General features: G+C 40.4%; 1 protein-coding gene across 3 annotated transcripts in view; it reads right to left on the bottom strand.

The window, feature by feature from the left end:
* Positions 1-26,420, bottom strand: part of Cgnl1 (cingulin like 1) — a 103,802-nt gene that overhangs the window by 57,080 nt on the left and 20,302 nt on the right. For 2 of the 3 annotated variants that reach the window (XM_048793081.1, XM_015480613.2), the window contains one exon: positions 21,990-22,202. The exons of the other annotated variant lie outside the window; for it this stretch is intronic. In XM_048793081.1, coding sequence (XP_048649038.1) covers positions 21,990-22,202 — 213 coding nt within the window. The remainder of the gene's footprint in view (positions 1-21,989; positions 22,203-26,420) is intronic. 3 annotated transcript variants of the gene reach the window in all.

A 26,420-nucleotide genomic window follows, 5' to 3' on the forward strand; every position in this document is an offset into this window, starting at 1 on the left:
TTTTTAACTACAGTCTTTTTTAACAGTTTTAGATTATAGAAAAACTGCTAAGATAATATAAAGTTCCCATATAGTTTCCCTTATTACTACAGTTTACATGAAATAAAGACACATCTGTCATATAATGAAACAATACTAAAATATAATTATGAACTATATGGCTAACATCTATATTGTACTTTATTAAGTTTTCCAATTGTTGCCCACGTATGAAAGTATACAGTAGAGGAAATGTATCCAGCACTGAATCTCTCTGGATGACCAAGTTATCATCAGTAAGGCTACGTGTAAGGCAACCCTGAAAATATTCTTATTCTGCCCTCAGATATCCAGGGGAAAAGGGATGCTATTTTCCAGTAATAGTCTAATTTGCCTCATAATCTCTCTTGTTTTCTTCACAATCTCCTGTCTATCTAGAATGATAATACCCTGAACTTTAATTTAGCACTTAAGAGTTTACCAGTCAGCTTAAGCAGTCACTTTTGGATAAATGTTCCAATTCCCTAATGCCCAGGACTCAGTGCCAAACCTAAAGCCTGAGAAACAACTTGGAAAGGAGGGGCCTGGCAAACACACCTGAACAGGAACAGAACATTACTAAGGCCATTAAAGAGCCAAGAACAGTATCTTCAACAAACAGTGATAGGACAACTGGTACCTACATGCACAGCAATAAAATAGATCCCTTCCTCACATCATATTCAAAAATTAAATGGAATGTAGACTTAAATATAAGAGCTGAAACTATTAAACTCTTAGAAGACCAAAACTATTAAACTCTTCTATAATCTAAAACTGTTATCCTTAGAAGAGTAAATCTTCATGCCTTGGATAGTTTCTTAGATATGACCAAAGTGGAAGGAAAAAATAGGTAAACTGGGCTTCATTAAAATTAAAAATCTTTGTGTTTCAAAGGACTTCAAGAAAGTGAAGAAAACCCAAGCAATGGGAGAAAATCTTGCAAATTAAATAACATATTAAGATACTGGCATCTAGAATATACTAGGGACAATCACAACTCCACAAAAAGACAATCCAATTCTAAAATGAGCAAAGGATCTGAATAAGCAGTTCTCTAAAGAATATATACAAATGGCCAATACATAGATATTTGACATCAGTCATCAGAGAAATGCAAATTAAAACCAAATGAAATACCAATTCATACCCACTAGATTGGTTATCATAAAAAAGTAAAAGCCCAGATAGTAACACATATTGGAGAGGTACAAGTATTGGAGAGAAACTGGAACCTTGATACATTACTGTTAGGGATGTAAAATGGTGCGGTCACTTTGAAAAAGAATTTGGTTGTTCCTTGGATAAACAGTATGACCCAGCAATTCTACTCCTAAGAATATACCCCAAAGAAATTAAAACATTTGTTTAAAAAAAAAAAATCTTGTACACTCTGAAACTATATCCAGAGAGACTGAAGAATACTGGAGACTCTTTTTGAGAAAGGTTATCCAAAACTTTTCCCGCCCCCATTTAGCAGGCCTGGCAGCATTTGAACTCGAATAGCAACTCTTTGACAGACCTGTACCTAAGAAGTAAACAAACCAGTAAAGGCAAGATTCTCAAAAACAGCCCTATCTGCAAACCTAACCAACTAATACCAAGTATCATACAAATATCTGCTTAACATGGGTCTTTTTGAAATATAAAATAATCACAACAAAAATAAAATCTGAAAGATACTGATTTTAATAACAACCAGATATATTATTACCAGTATTAGAGAACACCAGCCCCAAACAATTTCTAAAAGCACTTGTGAGAAAATTTATAATCCAACCCAACATGCCCATCCTGGCCAAATATTCATACTCAGTATCATTTTTGCACAGAAAACCAAAATAAACCTACTCTACTTGTTTTGTTTGTTTGGTTGTTTTTGGCTCTGCATACCTGAAAATATGTAATAGTAGCTCAAGGTAAATTAAGCTAAAAAGGTTAAATAAGCTCAACAAAGGAAAAATTGTTCTTTGCAATATACCTGCCATCTTGGAAAAACTTATCTCCCAAGGAGAAGCACCCCTACTGTGTATAATAAATGTGAATTCACATCTACTCACGTTCCTCCCATCCATCCACCAAATACACACATATAATAGAATGTCCAATCTTAGTCTGCTCACCTGCTGTAAAATTAGAGTTTAGTGTAATGACGCTGGAAGAAAGACATTTTCAGACTCGGGATGCAGCTCAGAGGTAGAGGGCATGCCTAGCATGGGCAAGGTTCTAGGTTTGATCCCTGGTACCCCTGGGGGGGAAATCTGTCTACTGAAATGCTTTTCTCTACTAAAAGGTCAGATAGCATCAAACAAGTGGATAATCTCTACATACCTCAAGGCACAGCTGGTAGGGTCAGGCTTAAAATTACTATGACATCTTTAAGAAGTTCTGGGAGTGTAAAACTAGGACAGAATTCAAACAGCCTCTCCCCTAAGATCACTCAACTATGACAAGTGCCCATTGGAGCCAACCAAAATCAGAAGCTCCAGTCCAGCCTCTCTCTCTTGTGCCAGATACCTGTCCTTGAATGGCCTCTCAACTCAACACAGAAGACCCAATATGGACAAAATAGAAGTCCTCATCCCACTCACCACTCCAAGACATGGACTTCCTCTGGATTTCTCAATGCTTCCAATAATTCACCCAGTCACTTAGTGTAAAAGCTGAAGGTCATCCTTGTCAAATAATTCTCACTCATTCCCACCAAACCATGGCGATAAGCAGAGACTACAGTTAAAAGGCTAAGATGATGGGAGGGAGACAGAGGAAGAGTGGACAGACATACTTGAGAGAATTCACCAGACTTGCTGATACAAACAGTTTACATCTTGTAGAAAAGCCCAAGTTCTGTCTTGCTTTCCATTTTCCTTTCTTCCCCATCCATACTTACTTATTTGCCTCTCTCTTCCTTACCCTCCACTACATTCCCCATGACCCTTTACAGTGCTAGCATTTCCACTTTCATAGAAAAGTCATAGGAAACTGAACTTAGGTCTACATGTTTCTGACAGGTAACCTAACGAAGAGGAGGTGGAGAAGCTTGACTGAATTATTAGCTAAACCCTGGGAGAGATGAAGTTTCCGGTTTTAGCACCATTGAGTCTAACCACACCTTGGAATGTCAGGAAAGCAGCTGATTCAACAAGGTCACCACCTCAGTTTGTCTGAGTCAGCCAGAGCCGGGTTCTGACTCACCCTTACTTCTGATTCCAGACCCCTGACTCAGCTGCTCACAAATTCCTGAATTCCTGGACCTTCTGGCTCTGGCCTGGTTTGCTGACTTACCTTGGCAAACCCTCTGACTTCTCTAGAAGGCAAATGATAGACTATTAGGAGAGGTTATTAAAATTGGGACACCAGAAGAGATGGCGGGTGGCTGACCTCCTCTTATGCTGCTGCCATTAAATGGTATGCGAATGAACATGCTATACATGTTTACCTAAAAAGATCCTCTGAACATATGGAGAGAGGAAAACTATGTTGTCAAAAATAAGATCCAAGGCTGGGGTTGTGGTTCGGTGGTAGAGCCCTTTCCTAGGATGTATGAGGCACTGGGTTTGATCCTCAGCACCACATAAAAATAAATAAATTAAATGAAGGTACGTGTCCATCTATAATTGAAAATAAAAAACAAAAAAAATTTTTTTTAAATATTTTTTTCTCTTATACACTATGCATTGCCCAATTTATTTTAAAACAAGTTTTTCCTATTATTTCTTTTTACTAAGAAGCAATTATAAGAAAAATTCCACCAAATTATAACTTAAATATGAAAAATCTCATTGTAAAATGTGATATTCCACATGTCCTCAATCATTTTTTTTTTTTGAGATTGAACTCAGGGACACTCAACCACTGAGCCACATCCTCAGCCCTATTTTGTATTTTATTTAGAGACAGGGTCTCACTGAGTTGCTTAGCACCTGGTTGTTGCTGAGGCTGAGTTTGAACTCTCGATCCTCCTGCCTCAGCCTCCAGAGGCACTCAATCACTTTTAACATGCAAATATAGTGGGATCTGTCAACCACCAAAAAAGATGCAGTCCCATTTTTTAATATGATATAGCTAAGTCCGAGAGTGGTTCAAGATGACTTGTCGGACTAGTAACAATATTTATAATACCAAAGGAAAAAACATTTTTATCCCCAAGCTTGATTTGTATTTACTATTTTTAGACTTTCAAACAAAACATACATTTTTAAAATACCCTGGAAATATATACCAAGATAAATTAAATCCTCAGTCATAAAACAAATCTCAGCAAATACAAAAGGAATTAAAATTGTGACTGTGTTCTCTGTTAAAATAAAATCAAACTAGGGGCTGGGGCTGTAGCTCAGTATTAGAGCCTTGCATGTGTGATGTACCGGGTTCAATCCTCAACACCACATAAAAATAAATAAATAAATAAATATATTGTACCAACTACAACTGAAAAAAGCTTTAAAAAATAAAATAAAACTAGAAATCAACTAAAGATAACAGAAAAATACCCAGGCCCTTGGAAATTAAATAACATACTTTATCCTTGAATCAAAGAAAAACCTTAAGAAATTTTTTTAAATATATTGAGTAAAAATTAAAATATACATAGCAATAGGTATTTTTATTAGAAAGAGGAAATGTCTGAACTCAATAATCTAAGTTCTAACCTAAAGAACCCGGAAAGGGAAGAGAAATATAAATCCAAAGCAAGCAGAAGGAAGGAAATAATTTAAAAAAGGGCAGAAACCAGTGAAATTGAAAACACAGAAACAATTGGTTAGTGGGGAGAGGGAAATCAATGAAACAAAGCTGGTTATTTTTAAAATATCAATAAGATTGACAAACCTTGGAGAAGATTGATAAAGGAAGATGAAATACAGAGTATGCCACTACAGACCCTGCAGGCATCAAACAGATAAAGAAATACTGTAAATAATGCTGTACAAACAAACTTGATGATTCAGATAAAATGAGCAAATTCCTTGACAAGGAAAATTACCACAATTTGTGTAACATGAAGTAAATAATTTAGATAATCCCATAACTATTATGGAAATTAAATTCACAATTTAATTGTAAAGCTCCCAAAAAAGAAATTCCCAGATCTAATGGTTTTGCTGGAGAATTCTATTAAGCATTTACAAAAGAATAAACAAGAATCAATTGTACATAATCCCTTCTAGAAAAGTATTTCACTTAATGATACCATTATTACCTGAAATCAAATGATTTTAGTACCACCAAAAAAATAAAGAAGTGAAAAAAGAACTCAGATCAATAACATATAAATAAAAATCCTTAACAAGATACATGCATATAGAATTCAGTAATATATAAAAGAACTATACAACAAGACCAAATGAAGTTGGTCCCAGGAATGCTAGACTAGATTGACATCTTAAAATCAGAAAAAAAATCATATGATCATATCAATAGAAGCAGATAAAACTTGTGACAAAATTCAACATCCACTCATATCTTTAAAAAAAATTTTTTTTAAGAAAAAAGAGGGAAACATCCTCAATTTAACAAAGAGTAGCTCCAAGATACAAGAAACATTATACATGGTAGGAAGAAATTAAAAGCCTTCATTTCCTAAGACTAAGGCCAGGATACCTGCTTTCACAACTCTCATTCAACATAGTACTAGAAGCTCTACCTATGTAACAAAGCAGCAAAAAGATGGAACGGACATAAAAAGCATAAAGGAAGAAATAAAACTGTGTTTTTTGCAGATTCAATGACTATCCCTATGGAAAATTCTAGGAAATCTACCCAAAACAAAACAAAAACTTTGAAACTAACAAGCAAGTTTAGCAAGGTCACTAAATTAACAGATACTGACACAAAATAAACAATTAAAAACATAAAATTTTATTACCTGTATACTAACAATGAGCCCATGGATACTGAAATTTAAAAATTGCTTTAAAAAGTTAAACACTTAGGTGTAAATCTGACCAAAAAAAAACCTAAGGACTTGTATACTTAAAAATACCAATTCAAATAATACAAGAAGAATCAAAGCAGATCTAAATAAATGGAGAAACATACTATGTTCATGGATTTTTAAAAATCTATATAAAGAGATCAATTTTCCCAAAATTGGCATGTTGGTATAGTTTCTATCAAAATCTCAGCAAGATATTAAAATATCAATAGATATAAAAAAAATATTATTCTAACATTTATATGAAAATGTAAAGTAACTAGAATAGCCAAAATAATTTTGAAGAAGAAGAAAATGGGAGGAATCCATCTATCAGATTTCAAGAAATCATATAGTCACAGCAATTAAGACCTGTGGTATTGACAGAGCAACAGACAATGAAACAGAATGGAGAACCCAGAAATAGATCAACACAAATATATCCAACTTATTTTGGACAAAGATTCAAAAGCCATTGAATGTGAGAACAGTGTTTTCAACAAATGATGCTGGAGCAATTAAAAGCCCATATGCAAAATAAACAAACCTTGATCTAAACTTCTACCGTAACACTAAATTTAACTAAAAAGGAATCCTCGACTTAAATGTAAAATGTAAAGCTACAAAACCTTTAGAATAAAACATAAAAGAAAATCTTTGGAATGTAAAGTAATTGAAGAGTTCTCAGACGTTACTCCAAAAATCATAATCTAGAAGGGAAAAATTAATAGGTCGGACTTCAACAAAATAACGAATTTTGCTCTTCAAAAGACAATTTAAAAGATAAAAGACAACCACAGATCAAGAGAATATAGTTGCAAACCACATATCTGACAAGCACTTGTATCTAGAATATGTAAATAATTTTCAAAATTGAACAGCAAAACAACCAAAAACAAAAACAAAAAATGAACAAAAAATATAAATAGCCATTTCACTGAAGAAGATATTCAACATTATTAGCCATTAGGAAACTGGTAAACCATGTGTAGTGGTTCTATTACTACACACCTACCAGAAAGACTAAAATAAAAATACTGACAATACCAAATGCTCATAAGCATTTGAAGCAAATGAATCACTTGCAAAGGATTCCCACCATCAACTGCTTGTGGGAATATAAAATGGTACAGCCACTCTGGAAAACAGGTTAGTAGTTTCTTTAGAAGCTAAATACATAACTAAGGGCTGAAAATATAGCTTACCGATAAAGCACACTGAGCATTCAGAAGGCCCTAGGTTCAATACCCAGCACCCCTCAAAAAATCTAAATACCCTTCAACCCAGCAATTTCACTCTTAGACATTTATTCCAGAAAAATTAAAGCATTTACACAAAAACCTATACACCAGCAGCTTTGTTCATATAGCAGAAAATAAGAACCATCCCAGATTCCTTCACAGGCAAGTGGTTGAATAAACTAGCACATCCACACCATGGAACACTACTCAACGATGAAAGGAACTCTGACCCGTGCCAGGTATGATAACACCAAAGAACTATTATGAGGGGGGAAAAGGCAATCCCAAAAGGTTTAAACCTGGATGATGCCATCTGTATATCAATCTCAAAAGGATAAAACTGAAAAGCTGGGGGACATATTTGTAGCTGTGTAAAGGCAGAAGCTAGGGGCAAGAAGGCAGCAAGGCTATAACAGGATGACATCAGGGATTCTTGCAAGTGACATAGATGTTCTATACCTTGACTATTGATGTCAGTGACCTGGTTGTGCTACTGTACTGTGGTTTGTAATATATTACATTTAGGGGAAACAAGGTAAAGTATATGAGATCTGTCAGTATTATTCCCTCTAACAGCATGTGAATTTACAATCATCTGAAAATAAAACATCCAATTGTTAAAAATGTCTTCCTTAAGCTTACCCTCCACTTTTTTTTTTTTTAACCAGTCTTTCCTAATCATTGGCTCTACTAATAAACATACCACTGATTGAACCAATGCTGTCTAGAAACACAAAGGCTTTTACTATTCATTAAGAAATGATTTGGAGAAAATAAATATTCATGCTGACCTGTTCAAAGAAGTTTGTTTTAAGAGGAAGAGAGGTACCCCAAGCCCTAGCTGGAAGAACAGGGTCTCAGACCCACCTACGTATGCCTCAAGTTCACTGACATATCACTGGAAACCAAGAGCACACCTTTCTCCTCAAGAGGACTCTAAATTCCCAACTAGAACCTATAATTTTTTCAAAAATAGGATTAGTTGCACTCTCATGGATGGAATAAGGGTCATTTTAATTCTTTAATGTCTTTCCAACAGTGTTGTTTCAAACTCTTGCCCAAAGACCAGAAGGTACAGCCACAACTTATTGGGGCATATTTTTTTCCATTGACAAATGATACTTCTATGTCTTTTAAGCATTAAAGACATATTTTCACACTCATGTTCAATTTTATGGACAGAGACATGAGAAAAAGATTACCCATGTCAGGTGACAAAAGAATCATTTATTTCTTTCTAGTTTCTCAAACTTCATGCTTTATTCAAAAAGTCATGTTCTGGGCAGGATGGCGCACACCTGTAATTCCAGCAGCTAGAGAGCCTGAGGCAGGAGGATCACAAGTTCAAAGCCAGCCTCAGCAACTTAGCAAGGCCCTTCGCAACTCAGTGAGACCTTGTCTCTAAAGAAGTTTTTTTTTTTTTTTAAAGGCTAGGATGTGGCTCAGTGGTTAAGTGCCCCTGGGTTCAATTCTGGACATCAAGAGGGAAAAAAAAGCCATGAACCTAATAACCATGTATTTCTAATATTTCAATAGAACAAACCCCGGCTGCCATAGCTCTCTAGGGTAACCAAGGATCAGTATTTCTAGAGCAGAAGTCTCATCTGGTGTGACAAGAGCCCATGGCTTATCCTCCACCTTTGCTGTCCTCCTCTTGAGCCTTTCAGATCTGTCTTTTCTCCCTTTACTCTTGATATTTGGCTAAAACCCCAGTCTTTTATCTCTTGATGCTTCCTATCCTGCACTTTCCACCCTCTCCTACCTCCACTGACCCCATCATTCCCATCATAGCAAACTACTACTAACCCTCCTGCTTGTCCCTAGTGCTATGACTCTGCAGCTACATACTTGGGACGTGGCACATGCTGGACTTGACTTCAGGGTCATATTTAGAAACCCAACTGGCTCAAAAGACTTCTCCATATGTACTTTACAATACCCAGCCCTCCCCCGTCTAGCTCCAACCTTGCTTTTCTACATCTCCCCTTTTCTAGCTGTTCTCTTTTTACTTCCATCCTCCTGCCCTCTCATCCTGGACCAACTGCCTTCTCCAAAAGTACATCTGTATTGATAGAGCATGGAGATGTTGGCTGGATAAAAGTCAGTGTGTTGGCAAAAGCAACAGACCAGGAACCCAAAAGCTGGACCAAGTCACTGTATCTTCCTAGACTAGAAGCTAGACTTCTACCATGTATCAAAGCTCTTGATAGGGAACTAACTGCATTCCTATTTCAGACATTCACAAGAGCATCTAACAGAGGTTAATTCAAAAAAGTCTACATTTGGATCATGGTGTGTTCATTTGGATCTTTAGCAGGCTAACCATATCCATAACTTTTAAGTTTGCATTCCACAACATACCACCAGGCAATCACTGCCCTCGGATTCCTTTCATTTAAGGGCGGGGAAGGACCAATGTCTACAGCGATAGGGCCCCCCTCCAACTCAAGTGCCTTCTAGAAGCAGTAGTGCTGTTGACTTTACACCAGGAAGTTTAATCAGTTTAACTTTCTAAGGGAAAGACTCATAACAGCTCAAGAAAACAAAGGCTGTGGATTAAAAATAAAAGGGACAGGGGAGCCTTTCCACCTACCAGACCTAGCTGATGTTCTGCTGCCTTTCCTATGAGCATCCTGATCACTGTGGCCCCTGTCCTCCTACCATGATGAGTAGCTGCATGGAAAGCCAGGCTTCCAACTTTGTGTGACATCTTCATCTGCTGAGCACTGTGAACACACTGAGCAAACAGGTCTGGCTGCTGTTTGCAAACAGAACCAGCTGTATGTGAATGTCAGGGATAAACTCCCACAGGACTAACCTCAAAACAAGAGGTTATTTGGGAGCCCATTTTCCTCTTAGTTAAATGCCAGGCCAGGTTCTCACTCATTTCTATCAGCGTTTTGTCAAGGTCAACACCCATGGCCACAACCAGGGCAGAGTAAATTATTAACCCTGGTTCTCCACTGGGCCTGAATCAGCCACAGAGGTCACCACTTGCTGCCACGTTTTCTCCCTGGTTCAGCAGCAGGAAGTGCACGGTACACAGCACAGGCATCTGCTTGTGGCTTGAAGGGTGACTAAGACAGATAGAGGAAATAGCACTGAGTTGGGCCTACAAGGGACACTGTTTTCATAACAGGATGGTCAGAAAGGAGCACAGCAGGTAGGGTAGGGGCCTGGCACCCTGGGGTCTCAGAAGCCAAGAATCAAAGGAATCATGGAAATTTTCTCACACAAGGTCATGAGCCTAGGGACATGGAAGAAAAATGCCTTAAGCAGATACAGAGTTCCCTGTAGAACACAGAGCAGGTGGGATCCACGCAGTGTACTGTTCTTTTGGATGTGGCACATGCTGGACTCAAGTTTAGGGTCATATTTAGAAACCCAACTGGCTCAAAAGACTTCTCCATATGTATTTTCCCGGACAATTCCAACTGCCTATTTTCCAAGACGTATGAATGCCTTGATTCTTGCTCCAAAGAAAGAAAGGGCTCAGTGTTTTCCAACTTCATTTGCCCACGTCCATCTTCCCAGCACTGTCATCTAGCCAACACTCCCTGGTCCTCAGCAGGCGTCTTCAGGTCCTCAGACAAGGTAGGGATGGAAAAGACAGGGGTTAACATCCTCCACACCAAGTCTGTCCAAATGCTTTCAGACCCACCTCTAATGCCACCTTTTCTGCATTCTGTCATGTATTTGCTTGACTTCTTTATTTCCAGCCTTCTTCCAAAAACTCTTTGAAGCACATCCAGCCTTTTTTCTTTCCCTAACTATAACTGGACTCAAAGTTTCCTTAAATCCAGACACAGCCAATATTTCTTCCCTCTGGACCACACACGTGAGAAACATGTGCAGAAATTTAACAAAACAAAAAGGAGGGAAAAGGGGGGAAATGTTAAAAGGAGAAATATGTGTGTTTGGCCCTAATCTCCCTTCAATTGTATCCCTAAGGAAAAGGCTCATCCACAACTCTGGAATTTCCGGAGGAAAGACAACATGCCTCCGGGGTCCTCAACTCCTGCTCAGTGTGGACGCAGTCTAACTTTATTCATTACTGTGAAAACTGCTGCAGTCACCCGTGAAGCAAACACCTTGTCCTTTATTTTGCCTTTCATGAAACCAGCTTAATGAGCCTGGCTCAAACGAGTTCCCGTCCCCAGTGAGGGCTGGGGCAGAAGGATTTTTCCACTGCATATGACTGGTTTGTTCTCACACATAGAATCCTGACGTGTGGTCACCAAGGACACATGACTGGCTCTGCAGTTCAGACTCACTAAACCACATCTAATCATGTCAGAGGCCACCAACTTACTACTCTAATGATTTTCACTGCAATCTGTTCATCACCACAATATGCCTACATCCCTTTATATCCTTTGTATTTGTCTAGTATCTCAAATAGATAAATATTCAAATATTTGTTCAGTGAATAAATACATGATACAAAATTATTAGATGCCAAGGATAAGTCAAAATGTTATATTAGTTATCTATTGCTGCATACAAATTGCTTCAAAACTTAGCAACCTGAAATAACCATTATCTCACAGCTTTTGATGGTAAGGAATCTAGAAGTGATTGAGTTGAGTGGTTCTGGCTCTGTTTTCTGATAGGATTGCAGTCAAGATGTAGAAAATGTCTCTGATCATCTGAAGGTTTGACTAGGGCTGGAGGACCCACTTCAAAGATGGTGCACTCACATGACTGAGTTGACAATGGCCTTTTCACAGGCTGCTTGAGTGACCTTGCAACATGGCAACTGGCTTCCCACAGAGCAAGAGATCCAAGAAAAAGCAAGGAGGAAGCCACAATATCTTTTATGATCTAGCAACAAAAATCACACTCTGTGTCCATAACACTGTTTGGTTACCCTCCAGATCAGGCCTACTCAACATGAAGAACTACAAAAAAGCAAGAAGACCAAAGCCTGGATCACTAGGGACCAACTCAGAGGCTACCATAAATGCTATATATACTCCGACTTACTTTGCCAGCATAAATGTTCCCATCTCCATACTGTTCCTAACCTAATGGATTTAGAGCACTTTTGACATGTTCCATTTTCTGCTTAGAGCACTCAAATAATAATGCCAACTTTTTTCCACCAAGTAGAAATCTATTTAATGATCTTGGCAACTCTTTAGAAAAACACCCATCAAGCAGAGTTTAGAGGGTCAGAAAGAGTATAACACAGATTAAGTAGGATTTCCAATTTTAAAATTAAAGCTATTTTCCTTTCAGATGTTAAGGATTCAACTGTTGCAGTATGACGGAAGCTGGGATGGCTTCCCTACACTGACTGGTTCTTGTGGTTTGGTCATATCACGTCTATAAATGCACCTCTTGGGAGCCTCAGTATGTGTCCACAGCTCCTTCTTCACTCACCCCTGCATTCTGGGTAATGTCTTAGGAAGGTTCAGCCATCTCAGGATCTCCAATTCCATTGGGACAGATAGGCAAACACCCCACTAAGAGGCTTCTATTAACATTTAAAGTTCTTTTTTCGGCACTGACCAATTTTCACAAACTAGAAATAAATGAAAACTTTGCTTCTACAAACCTTCATCACCAATGTACCTAACTTTCCCCTTCATCCTTGAGCCCTTTTAACGCTCAACTGCATTTCAGAAAGTTGGGTGACTAGCAAAGAGCAAAACCTAACAAAACGGGGCCCAACCTAATTCTATTCCCTTCCCTTTTCCCACAAGAATCAGCAGAAAGAGGAGCAGTGATAATCCCATAAAAAACAGAACTGGAACACTGAAGAGAACTCACAGCCCAGGTCCCCACTTTAAGTGGCAGCATTGGGGTGGGGGGGACATTCCAGGGCATTTCATCTTACTTAAAAGACCAGATTGGACTCCTTTTCACAAACGAATATGCCCATGTCAAATTAACATACTCTTAATAAGTCTTTAATAATTTCCATCACCTTTAGGGAAAGAACAGGGTCCTTTTGAGATGCACCACATAAGACAGCATGAGTTGGTCTCTATTTGCCCCTACTTCATCTCACACCAGACTTTCCATCGCCCTTCACAGACTAGCCTCACTTGCCTCTCAACCAACATCTTGAATGGATCACGGTCCCTCCTGACATGAGTGCTTTGCACATGCTGTAGCCTCTGCTTGGACTGCTCTGTGGGTTTTGTTTCATTCTAGTTAATTCCTGTTCATCTTTTAAAGCTCCATTGTTCTCTTTAGGAAATTTTTCTTCCCTCCCTCCATCAACTACAAAGCACTAATCACAACAGAATCACACATTGTGAGTGTGACTCTATGGATAATGTCTGTCTCATTCCTTTTGTCCACTTTGTTTTTACAACCTAGCACAGAGTCTGGGATAAATGAATGTTCCATAATTATGTGCTTTACATAGTTAACAACTATGAGTGAACTATTTATTAAATGGAGATTCCAAAAACTCTACCAATGATCCATCCTCAACTATTAATAACTGGTTTGTGCTCTTTAACATCAAACCTGCTGATTTGTTAAAGTCTCTTCTCTTATCACCCTGTCACAGGTGGGAAGCAGCCAGGTAGGTGCCTGAGTGTAAGGCCCAGGTAATGACGGTAATGCACAATGTGACTCTGAGACAAGGCTGTTCTTTTGCCCTTTCTGAAGCCAGCACAAGGTTTGTACCTCCTTCTCCACCCAATTAAGTCTCAACACCTTCTCTTCACTCTGCATGTGAATTTGCTGTGACTTTCTGAGTCAGCTGAATGCTCTGGGTGTCCTGAAAGCCCTGTCTTCAGCCCTCCATTAGAATCGTTGGAAAATGCATCTCTTCAACCACATTCCTTAGGTTTTAGCTTTGATCACTAAAGACAGCCAAATGTCCTACCTCTCTGTGTGAAGAATCTTGATGGATCCCTTCATCAGCTCTTCTTATGATGTGAAAGCCAAAATCCTCTCCCTAAAACAGGAACAGCTACATCTACATCCAATGATTAGGACAGTAGACTCAGGAAAGGCCTCTTATGTTGTCCTAGCCTGGAAAGCCAAAAGCCCTCCTTGTATTTTACGAAAATCTCATATTTTATGAAAAATTTCATTTTTTATGAAAATATCTCCTCTGGAAATCGTAACTGTAAATGGAATCTAATGAATGTTTTTAAATAAATGCAACGCACTTTAACTCATCCCAGGTCAATATTCTTTGTCTTGCATCTAGACAATTTAACCTTTCTAGACACTTTAATTGTGAATCTGAGTTTTACCATGAGTTTACAAAGTTACAAGGTTCATGGTATACTAACATCCAGAAACCCTTGGGAAAAACCTTAGAAAAGAAAGGTTCTCTTTCATTTCTTCTAAAGTATTTGGTACATAGTAAAGGCTCTGAGGGTGTCAAATCACAGATCTGAGGAGATATTTTCTTCTGAATCTTGCCATCTGAAGCAGTGGTCTCTCCTGACCTCCTACCCTACACAGAACTCAATACACCTATAACTTTGTCGTCATTTTATTTACACATCTTTCTCCCAAGACCATAAACGATCCCCAAACTAGAGACCATGGTTTGCGTGCCTGTATATCCTTGGGGACTAGCACTGCTGGCACATGAAATGTGCTCCACCATCTCATGACATATGAGCCTGAAAATGAAAGTATGGATCAGAACCTCCAGTGCTCTCTTGCTCTACCTGCTCCAATCCAGGGCAAGTGACTGGGCAGAATGAGTCACAAGGATGCTCTAATCACCAGGCTGCAGTGACCCCGCCCCCCGGAGTATTCTCACAACAGGGATGACACTCAGGGTTCATGGAGACATAGAACGGGGACCACACCTGACCTCATATTTACATATTTTTCTGGCAGTGCTAGAGATTGAACTCAGGGCCTCACACATGCCATCAAGCATGCTACCACTGAGCCATATCCCCAGCCCTTTATATCCTTTTTAATAAATTACAACATGCCAAAGAGGCTTGCAATTATTAAAAGAGACACTTTGGGTGTGTGTGTGGCGGGAGTTAACTGTAAATCTCTCCCATCTTCCCTGGTGGGGAGTTCTGTGTCACCCTGAGCATGCTGGCATCTGTGAGAGGCATCTTCCTTCTCCTGTGCACCTGACTGCAAATCCCACTGCTTCTCCAGCTCCCAGGAACTGTCATTCAGGGTAAGCTGATTATTTGAAGTTAAAATGCTGAGGAAATGAATTTTACAGTTTCCTTGGCTAACCTGGCTCCCTTGGAGAAGACAGAAATGAGATTTTACACTGAATTAGCCGTGTCTTAAGGGAGGCAGTTCCATTGATCCCGAGATTAGCACTGGTTTTCCCATGTGACCCTCTGCTGACCTTATGCTTTGAAAGAAACTGTTCAGGACGGGTAGGAAAGGGAAATCTACAAGTGACATAGAATGTCTATAAAATGGAGTGACATTTCCAAATTGGTTAGTGAAGAAAAACAGCCAAAATTGGAGGGGAAAATTTCAATATACTGGATTTGAAATTTCATAAAATAATTTGTAGAACATTTATAGAACATGTAACCTTAGGAAAAAATTTATAATATGAAGAACAGACAATATTAAAAGTATAAAGTCTCATTATATAAATATATAATGCAAAAATAGATTGCTTTTAGAAATTCCTCAAATAGATGGTTTATTAAACCAAGTAAAACATTCTTCCCCATGTGTTCCATCACTGGACTCAGCTGCTCGTCTTTAGGGCTGTCTGTGTCCTCTTTCCTCATGCTGTCCTGAACCCCTGCTCTCTCTATTGTCATAGTCCCTGCCAAGACCCTCCACCCATATGGACTTGCTCACTGCTCCCCCAGTGACTTCCAGGTGGAGAGGAAACCTGTCTCTCACCAACTATGTACACACGCGCGCACACACACACACGCACACACACACGCGCACACACACGCACACAAACTCGAGACAAATACATCAGCTTTGTCCCTAATTTCTCCCTCACCTTACACAAAGCTGTTGCAAGGGCCCTCTTGAATCAAGCCAACCTGTTCTCAGCCCCCACCTGCACCTATTCCTCCTCACTCCTTTCCTCTAACCACCCTCTAGCTGTCGGGCTCTCTCCTCCAGCACACACCACTACAAAGTAATGTCCCTGTCGATAGCACTCATTTGCTGCCTCACTGATGACCACCTAAAAATAGTCTCCACAATCTCACCCCACCCCATCTTTCTACCTTGACTTTTTTGGTTGTTCTTTAAAACATAGAAACATGGGTGTTTATTACAGAAATATAAATAAAGAAAATGTAGAGGATAATGTAATTGACTCTTATACACCCATCAGCCAGCTTTGGCACCAACACATGGCTGATCTTCTATCCACACCCACTCAATTGCCCCCCAAAAATCCCACACAGCTTATCATTTCATCCATAAATATTTTAATGTTTCTATAAAAGACACAGACTCTTAACATTACTACCACCCCTAAAGCAATTACTGAAATAATTTCTTACTGTTGTTAATACAGGACAGTGTTTAAATGTTCCCAGTGATTTTTTTTTTTTTTAAAGTTGGTTTGTTTGAATTAGGATCCACACATAGACCATTTATTGGACCTGGGTTCCTGCCTCTTAAATCTCTTTATCTATAACAACCACAACTTCATTCTCCTGTGAGGCCCAGCCCAGACACTTCTCACTTCCCTACCGACAAGATGTTGCTCATGCTCTGCTCAATGCCCAGCATGCCCACAGCCTCCATGGCCCCTCTGTGCAAGTGGCCCTCAAAGTCCAACTCAAACTCCACCCTGTCCAAGAGGTCTTCCTGATGGCCACCACCTCTCTTCCCGAGCACAGGCCGTGGGTCTCCTACAGCGTTTCATCTCCACCTCACTTGGGGCGATCACTCTTTCCTGTCATCAACTCCCAAGTTCCTCATCTCACCTCCCATCTCCTGGATGGCTGGGTGTCATCCAGTTTACCTTCATGTCCTCACAGAGTATAGCATCATCTCCTGCACCTGGCTGTTGCTCAGTCAATCAACATGTCAATGCAGTATTTAAAAATATGAGCTCACTATTATGTCCGATTATAATGCACCAAAAATAATTTTAAAATACAATCAGAAAACTGAAAAGTGATGAGAGTATCTCATGCATCTTTATCCTCCCTCCTCCTCCCCCTGGTCCACCCGCTTAGGAGATGTTTGTTGCCTAACTGCTGTGTGGCAGGCATTCTGAAAATGCCTACTGGCTCTAAAATCATATTTCCAGATGTAAAAGTATATTTTTTATCATCCTCAAAGTACCTGAAGCTTTTAGATGCAAAGTGAGTCCTTCCAAAACCACCATTAACATTATGATATTACCTCTAACTGTCAAGATTTACTTTGCTGAGAAATGTTTACTTCATAAACAAGAACCCAGAACTAATGTTTCATCTAGGGGTTGTTGGGGACTCCACAGGTATCTCCCCTTTTGTCTTCTCATCCTTCCAATCCCAGCCCTTCCTAACAATCCATCAAGTGCCAAGCCCCGTGGGGATGCCAAGTGGAAAATGAGGACAGTTCCCAGCACAGCAGGAGGGACAAAACGAAGATTGAAATTTCCAACAACTCCAGGGCTCTGGAAACTAAAATCCAAGAAGTAAACAGAAAAGTTCTTGAGGGACTTGGATTTGAGCTGAGTCTACTCTCCATGAAAACTCAAGCAACTATACTGCCTGTGATTCCCTTTGCACAAGGGATGGCAAGAAGAAGTGTCAGGGATGAGAAAGAGAAGCCAACAGTGGTGAACCGTCTTCATTCTACTGCCAGATGGCAGCCACTCCCACCCCATCCCCTCCTTCTTCTCCCATGGGTCCAATCACTGCCACAAACCCAAAAGGAAAGAGGACATTTCCTTTATGAAATTGGAAAAAGCATTAAGGACACAGAACAGAAAAAACAAAAAAGTATATTAGGAAATAAGATGCCAATATGTTGAACAGTCATTTAAAAAAATGTTTAATAGAATCCCCTTCCTAGTGGACTACGAAGTCCTATTCTCCATCACTGCTCTACTGGTGAGGTCCAATTCAATTTTGCTGAGCTAGGAAGTCCCACATAACCGAAGCATGCATCAATTCTTGCCTGTTGAGCAACCTCTCTGTTCTTTAAAAGGTATGACTGTGGGGGCTGGGCGTATAGCTCAGTCAGTAGATTGTTTGTCTCATATGCATAGGGCCCTAAATTCAATCCCCAGCACCACCAAAAAAAAAAAAAAAAAGAGGTATGGCTGTTTGAGTCTACCAAAAACTATTACAGGTTATCTGTTTGGAATACCTATAAAATGGTCTTATTATAATTTGACAGTTTTCACCAAATGTTCTGGTAATTTAAAACTATTAGTGCCCAAGTTCAGGCCAGGATAGAGTACTTATTATTTGGTAATAATAAAATAGCCCTGTGTTGGTCTTGGCTTGGAGCAGTGGCAAAAGTTAGGAAAACTGATGAGAGGAGGTTGGGCTGTCTCCGAAGACCTACCAAGGAAGTGAACATCTTAATGCAGTATGATTCATAAAAGAAAAGGCAACTTTTAGTCCCAGAAGGATAAGTCCTTCCCCGAAGGCAGCATAAAGGCTGAACAAATTTTAAAAACACTCTTTACCAGATTAAACAACTATACTTAATTCCTTTTCCTCCAAATGTTTACTAGAAAACTCACAATTCTATCCTACAAAATTGCCATGTAAATATCATAACAAACAGACAGCTTCTGTCTACTAAAATTTTTACACTTTTTTTCCCTCCCTAAAACATGATTCCATCACATCTGTTCAGCAGCCACCTTTAGAAGCAAAAGCTACCAATAAAATACAAACATGATCTTCTTTAAGAAACTGTAGGGAAACTCGAAAGCCAGCCACAGAATAGCAGAGTTCTCTAAGAAACTTCCCACATTTCCACTGGAAAAAAAATCTAACAGAAACCACTTGGCCAGGACTCAAAACCCAGTTAGGAGGGGAATCTGCCTCTACCAACTTTCAATTATCAGACACTGCACGAATGTGGCTGTGTGCCCCGCACCGTGCTGAGCTCATGGGGCTAGGATCACAGACTGACGACCTGCCAATGGGGTATGTTTGGTCTATGTGATTTTTTTTTTCCCCAGCAATGCTTAAAAGTCAGGAAATCTCACATCAACATCCAGATGTGTCATATTTCTTAAAACTTGAAAGATCCATCAACATGGGCTCAGCATTCCTTCACTGGTGACTTTCACAGCTGCAGCAGAGAAGCTACTGATCCTGACAGCAAAGGACATACTCTCCAACTTGCCACAGTCCCCACCATAATCTACTGTCCCCTCAATGACACACTCAGCGTTTCATTTACTTATTTAGTACTAGAGATTGAATCCAGGGGTGCTTAACCACTGAGTCACATGCCCAGCTCTAATTCCCCCACTTTTTTGTTTTTTAAGAGAGGGCCTAAATTGCTGAGGCTGATCTCAAATTTGCTATCCTCCTGCCTCAGCTTCCCAAGTCACTAGGATTATAGGAGTGCACCAACACACCCGGCTTGCTTTACTCATTTATGCTCCCTGTCTGGCCCCAGAAGCACTTGAATTTGTCACTCCAAAGAGAACAGATAAAAGTATCCCTATGCTTAAGAAGTAAGAAGTTCAGACTAAGGGAAAAGGCAGGCAAGAGGATACATTACAACAGGGTAGGATACAAACCCTGAATGGCCAGGGTTCAAAAGAAACCCCAAGGAAGGTGCAACCAACTGCGCTGAAGGGAGAGGATGAATCAAGGCATGCTCATGGGGAGAGGACATCTGGGGAGGGTTTTGCAGGATGAGAACAGGTTTGTCAGGTGGAAAAGTGGAGATGTGCAAAGCGGTAAAAGTACAAAAGGAACACGGAGTCTTCTAGTGATGGGATTAGGAAGAAAGGGACTTCTATTATCTACCCAGCTAACATTTTGAGCTTAAGTCTGGGACAATGGGAAGCAAGCAAGTTACCAAAGCAAGGGCTGACACGATCAGGTTGTCTCTGATGCTGGCAGCAGTGCAGAAAATGACCTGGGGCAAAGAGACTTTGAGGGCACTCTTTGGGTACTAAGAGTTAGCTTCTAATGCTTAGAAACTCTGCATTCTCTGCCAACGACACACATTTAAGCTAACTCACCTGTTATTTCTTTCACAGACAGATGTGTGTCAATACAGTCACCTCTCTTGAATTGGAATAATAAAAATACTTTGAGATAACACACAATGCAGACCTCTGAAAGGTCAAAATGAAGAGCCCAAGTCTCTACCAGTGATCCCAATTCCATACAATAAAGGTGTCCTCCTTCACCTGCCATGTCTCCTTGCCCACTCACATGCCTATGACAGAAGACCTAGCAGCTTCCAAAAAAAAAAAAAAAAAAATCCTTTCTACATGTGCCACAAGTTTGACTTTCGTCCCAATCAAATGGCTACACACACATTCCCACACACTGTTCTCAACAACCTTTAAATGAGCCACATAGAATATAACATGTTAATTCGTCTTTGATACAGGATCAAAGGGTGATAAAGAAACAATGTGCCCCAAGGAGAATCATCTTACTCAGGAGCCTATGGGCGTATCCCTGAAAAAGGTCAACAGTAAGGACACCAGGCTATTGCCACATGTCCTCCCCAAAGCAATGACACTGAAATCCGTTTTGCTTCTTTTCCCCTCAAATCAAATCTCAAAAAAAAAAAAAACCTAAGATAAGCAAATCAACAAGGGGCTTTTTAAAAACTATCTCAAAGTTATAATAACCCCAAACAGACTATTTCCCAGACTTTTTATTGTTATAACAAACAAAACCATCTTTCACTTCTTGTCATTTGCAATTACCATGACATAATTGAAAATCAGTGAATCACCATGGGGCTGGGGAGAGAGGGCCTCCTAACTCTGAGCTGTCACTGTAATCTTCACAGGATAAACAACACCAAGAGTTCTTTCTTCAGCATCTTTAACTTATATGTTAGAAAGACTCAAAATTTCATATTCTGTAATTCCCCTCTTTCCCTAAAGATGGCATGATATTTCAAAGAGTTTTCCCCCTTGAAAATGCTGTTTTTCTCTTCAACAGCCAATATGAATCCTGCACCAACAGACTTTGACATAATTTAGAATCTATTTGTAGGAGCCAAAAATTCAATTAAGAGAAAAATTATCTTGGAAGGGCTTGGACAATTCAGCCAATTAACCCTCCTGTAACTTTTCTGAAGGGAAAAAAAAAAAAAACCTGAATGGTTTAACAAAAGGCCGAACAAAGTCCAAAGGAACAGGATAAGGCAGGGGCAAAAGATTCCGGATGGTATTATTTAGATGTGAGGTGTCCTCCAAAGGTTCCCATGTTGATACAGGAATATTCATATGTGAAATGACTGGATTATGAGAGCTGTGATGTCAGCAGTCCTTCCCAGTTTGAATGGAGTAACTGGGTGGTAAATGGGACCTGGCTAGAGGAGGTGGGTCACTGGGGGTGTGTGCCCTGGAAAGGTGCATCTCCCCTGTATCCCCTTCCCCTCTCTCTGCTTCCTGGTCAGCCATGAAGGGAACAGTCCTCCTTCACTCTGCCCTTTCCCCATGATGTGCTGCCTCATCCTGGCCCAGCAATAGAATCAGCTGACCATAGATTAGACCTCTAGAATTAGGAGTCAAAATAACATTTTCCTCCTTGAAGATGTTCTCGTTGGGTATTTTGATCACAGTGACACTAAGCTGACAAATGTACCAGAAATCTGGAAATTGTTTCCGTTCTGCTCCTTAGCAAAGTCACACAGTCATCTGTCTCCATGCCAGACTCTGTGACCCCATCCCATCCCCTATAGTCCACAGGTGAGTGCGGCCGACTCACCTTTGTGGCCTCCTCCACGCTCTCCCTCAGGGCCTGCAGCTCGGCATCATATTGTTCCTTCAGCTTGTCCATCTCCTGGTCATGGCTGGAAACCTCTTCTTTCAGAGCACCCTTGAGGGCCGTGAGTTCACGCTCCCGCTTTCTCAAGAGGTCTTCCTGCTCCTCCTTGGCGATCAGCAGATCTTGAAGATCCTGTTTTGCCTGGAGGAGCTCCTAAAGGGAGGATATGGGAAGAAGGGAGGTGAAGAGCAGACATCTTTGTGGAGTGGACCAGTATGTCTCCTCCAGGCAGCCACCAGGTATACGGCCACCTCACCTGTCCTGTTTGCTCCCTCCTTCCTCATACTGTACACCTGTGGAGACTACTTCTGTCTCTTCCTCTGTACCTCAGAGGCCATCATTCCCTTTGATTCCTCTGGCCTAACTCTTTGAGATTTAATATGAGGGAAAAAAGTTAATGTCACTGCTTTGAGGGGACATGTCTGGTTGTGCCTCTCATTTCACTTCTGCAGGATGGCCTGCTGTCCTTGTTGTGGCCCTTCATGCGCTTGCTGCAGAGGGCCAGGCTGACCTGCTGGCCTCATCTGCTTCGTACCTGCTGAGCCCTGAGAGTGGCCAAACCCTTCATCTACATGCCTAGAATTTGGGATGAATTCATCCTAGAATTTGTCATTTCTTTTGCCCATCTGAGTGGAGCACAACTTTCACATTTTCTCCTGATACATTGCTACAGTTCACAAAGAAAGTCACAAAACTGGGGCATCAAGTTCCACTATGAAGCACATCACCCAGGCCCAAGTGTGGCCTGAAAAGGATCAGCCTTCCTTTTACTTCAATGACTTTGTCCTGGACTCCTTGGTGTTCCTCCAGCTCAGGGCTGGCCCTTATGGAACATGAAAATGCTCAGCTTCCCCCCATCTCAACTCTTCTCTGCATGCCAGGCATCTCCCCACCCAAAGCCACTTCCTGGAGAAGCATCTGTTCCCTACCAGCCTACTCCAAGTCTCTACTCCATCTGTTATCTTTTCTTTCTGCCATTTTGTTCTTTTCTATTTACTTGAATCTTGGCTAGCCACAAAACTTTACTACCAAACTTTTTGAAAGCATAATTTCTGCTCAGTGCCTCGACTTCACGACCACTCATTTGTTTCCTGATCTCCTGCTGTATGGCTTTTGTCCCTCTTTTACTAAGACAGCCACCTCCAAGGTCATCATGACCCACGAATCACTACATCCAGTGGCCTTTCCTCTTTTTAACCTCTCTGCCATCTCTGTAAGAGTCTCCTCTTTCTACACCCTCCTGGATCCTTTCCCAAGGCCACTTTTTCTGTGAAGATCTTTTCTGGCTTTTGTCTCCCTCTTTCCAAAAGCTAAGATGATCCCCAGAAATGCAACTCCGCATTCTTTACTCTCCTCCTTTAACAAGTTCATCATTTTTTTTCCCAACTATTAATTCTATAAAAATGACTCCAAATCTTTTACCTCCACTCCTCCTCTGAGTTCATTCCTACATTAACACATCCTCTAGAGGCACCCATCTGGAATACCCCCAGGAAACCCAGATTCAATAGGATTGCAGTTTTCAGTGAATCCATCGTGTTCCTTCCTTTCCACTTCTATTTTTCATCATTTTTGTGTATGGTACCCAGCTTAAGAACTAGACAACACCTTTAGCTTTTCTCTCATCCTTGTTCCTCATAACCAAAAAGTTAGTCCTGTAATATCTTAGATCCTCCCCTTTGCCTCCCCAAGTTAGGCCCTCATTATCTCTTGCACAGGGGCCTTCAATAGCCATGCATCTCTTCCCCCAAATCAGTCTCTCACCTGTTGTCTCTATAAGATCCACGTAGCATCCTCTGGAGCTACCTTCTTCCCTCTCAGTTCTGTCTTCCTCTGCCCTTAGGAAAGTCTTTGAAGGCTCAGATGTCACACGACTGCCTTCAAGAGTTCTTGTTTGCACACCTCTCCTGAACACCCATCTCACTCCCACTCTCCCTCTGATAGCACTCGACTCTTGTCACCTTGCATTCTACCTATTGTGATCATTTCTCTTATGTCCCCTGGTACATTGTTGGCTTCTTGAAAGGATATGAATCTGATTCCTTATAATTTTGATGCAAGGATCAAGGTTATTAGGAGCATCTGTCTATTCTGGGTATAAACAAATTAACACCCGCAGTACAGCAGGAGTCTGGAGATGCCAGAATTATAAACAAGTTTATTCTTTCATTTGTGGTTTCTGGATAAGAATATATCCTATTCCCTTAGAGCTCCTGGGACTCAGAGCATCGGCTGCCACCTGGGGACCCAAGGCCTCTGGGATAATTAGCTCAGGAAGCATGCTGCTGCTAAGGGGATAAAATCATTTAAATCAATTTAACTACAACTGACAACAAAATCTCTTTCCTTTTCTCTAGGTCATACATATCCACTGAACTAGAGCAATCCCAAGATGGAGTGAATTGTGTAAACCAAGACTTAGCCCCGCAGGAATCTAACCAGCCACCATTGATAAACTCAGATGCAAAGTCAATAAACTCTTCCAGGTGTAGAAGGCAGCTCTGGCTCTTCAAAAGCACCAAACACAGAGCTTTCATGAAAATTTATCCTGTCCTTGATGATGTCTCTTTGATATTTGTCAAAGAGACACCTGACTCTCCCTGCCCTGCCCCTCCATAACAGGGACCCTCCCTGCAGTTGCTGCTACTACTGGTTACCCTGTAAGGGCTTCCTGGAGCCTCCTGCTGGAGTCTTCAGAGCAGCCCTTGTGATTCTGAACCACATTTCCTGCTTTTACTCTCACACATTTCTCCTTTGTTTTGATGATAAGGCAGTTCCTCTTCCCACACTTATCGTTTCCAGGATATATCTGTTTCTCGTTGCCTTTTGTTTACTGCCGCCAATGCATGTCAAGAACTGAGGTTTTTATGTCCATTCTACACCGACTTGCTGTTATCTGTGGCTGGGGCTGTTGCTTAAGTGGACTGTGCTGCAAAGATCCAATCAGATTACACCTTGCCATATCACATAGTGGCACTTGAGGTTTTCCAGAGTAGAGACCAAAAGAACATGAAGTTTCAAAAACTTCACTCTATTACCCCAGGGGTTAGTTGTATCAAGGAGAAAAAAAATGCATAAACTTTAAGACACAAGTGAACATCCATTAGAGATGAACAAGCCTCTCTGTAGACTCTAATCAAAAAACGAAGGAAAATTTTGGCTATTTAGAATCAGTGCTTTTTAAAACTTTATGCATTAAGACTAGTTCTATATGTGACAAGTAGCCTGCAGATTAAAACCCAGTGCGTACAGTGTGTACATATGTGCTTGAGGGAGGAAGGGGGACCTAAAAAAGTAGACTGCATTTTGTACTTATTGCATACAAGAACTGTGCTGGGTGCTGGGGCTGTAGCTCAGCAGTAGAGCACTTGCCTAGCATGAGTGAGGCACTGGGTTCAAATCCTCAGCACCACATAAAAATAAATAAAATAAAAGTATTGTGTCTATCTACAACAAAAAAATATTTAGGAAAAAAAAAGAAAAGAAAGAACTGTGCTAGGCATTTCCAAAAATTAAAAGAGGAGTATTCAAGAAATGAATATTATTCTCATTTATAAATTAAAAACAAATCGAGTTGGGCTGAGGCTCAGTGACAGAGCACTTGCCTAGTATGTCTGAGGCACTGGGTTCAATCCTTAGCAACACATAAAAATGAAACAAATAAAATAAAGGCATGCTGTCCATTTACAACTACAAAAAAAAAATTTTTTTTTTTTTAAATCAAACTGGAGTTCTGAGGTGCTAACATGCTTAGGATGGCACAGTTTGTAAGCAGCAGAGCCTAGACTGTGACCCGGATTGAATTCCAACATCCTTTCTCTTTACCACTCAGTGACCACAGACCTGACCACAAACCACACGCTCAGGAAGGTCAAGGATCCAACAATGGCACAATGAATCTCCCTGTGAAGGGCAGACAAAACAGAGCTCTGTTTGGCCAGTAAGGAGGTCTACCTTTTAAACCAAAACAAAGAAACATGACCAGAGCCTGAAAGACAAGGAAGGAAGGAAGGAAAGCTGGGCGAAAAAGGAAGCATGGCCTGGCATAAGTCGCCAGCCCAACAGCAAACTACTGAGAGGTGCCAAAATGTCCAGGCAGCAACTTTTTTGCCCACAGAAAGCTTTATATCACTTGCCACCTATACATACACACACACACACTAAATAAATAAATAAATAAATAAATAAATAAATAAATAAGGAAAACACTGGTCTAGATTCTCTTCTGCACAAATGCTTCCCAGAAGTTAGATCAGGGCCCTATCTCTGGCCAATGGTCATTGCAGGGGTAAATAAGAGGTTTCATATCACAATGGTAGCTGACAGAAAAATCCTCAGAACTTCTGCTCCGGAAGGATGATCTAGAAAGTA

Source organism: Marmota marmota, unplaced genomic scaffold, assembly GCF_001458135.2.
Source record: "Marmota marmota marmota unplaced genomic scaffold, marMar, whole genome shotgun sequence".
Taxonomy (NCBI): domain Eukaryota; kingdom Metazoa; phylum Chordata; class Mammalia; order Rodentia; family Sciuridae; genus Marmota; species Marmota marmota.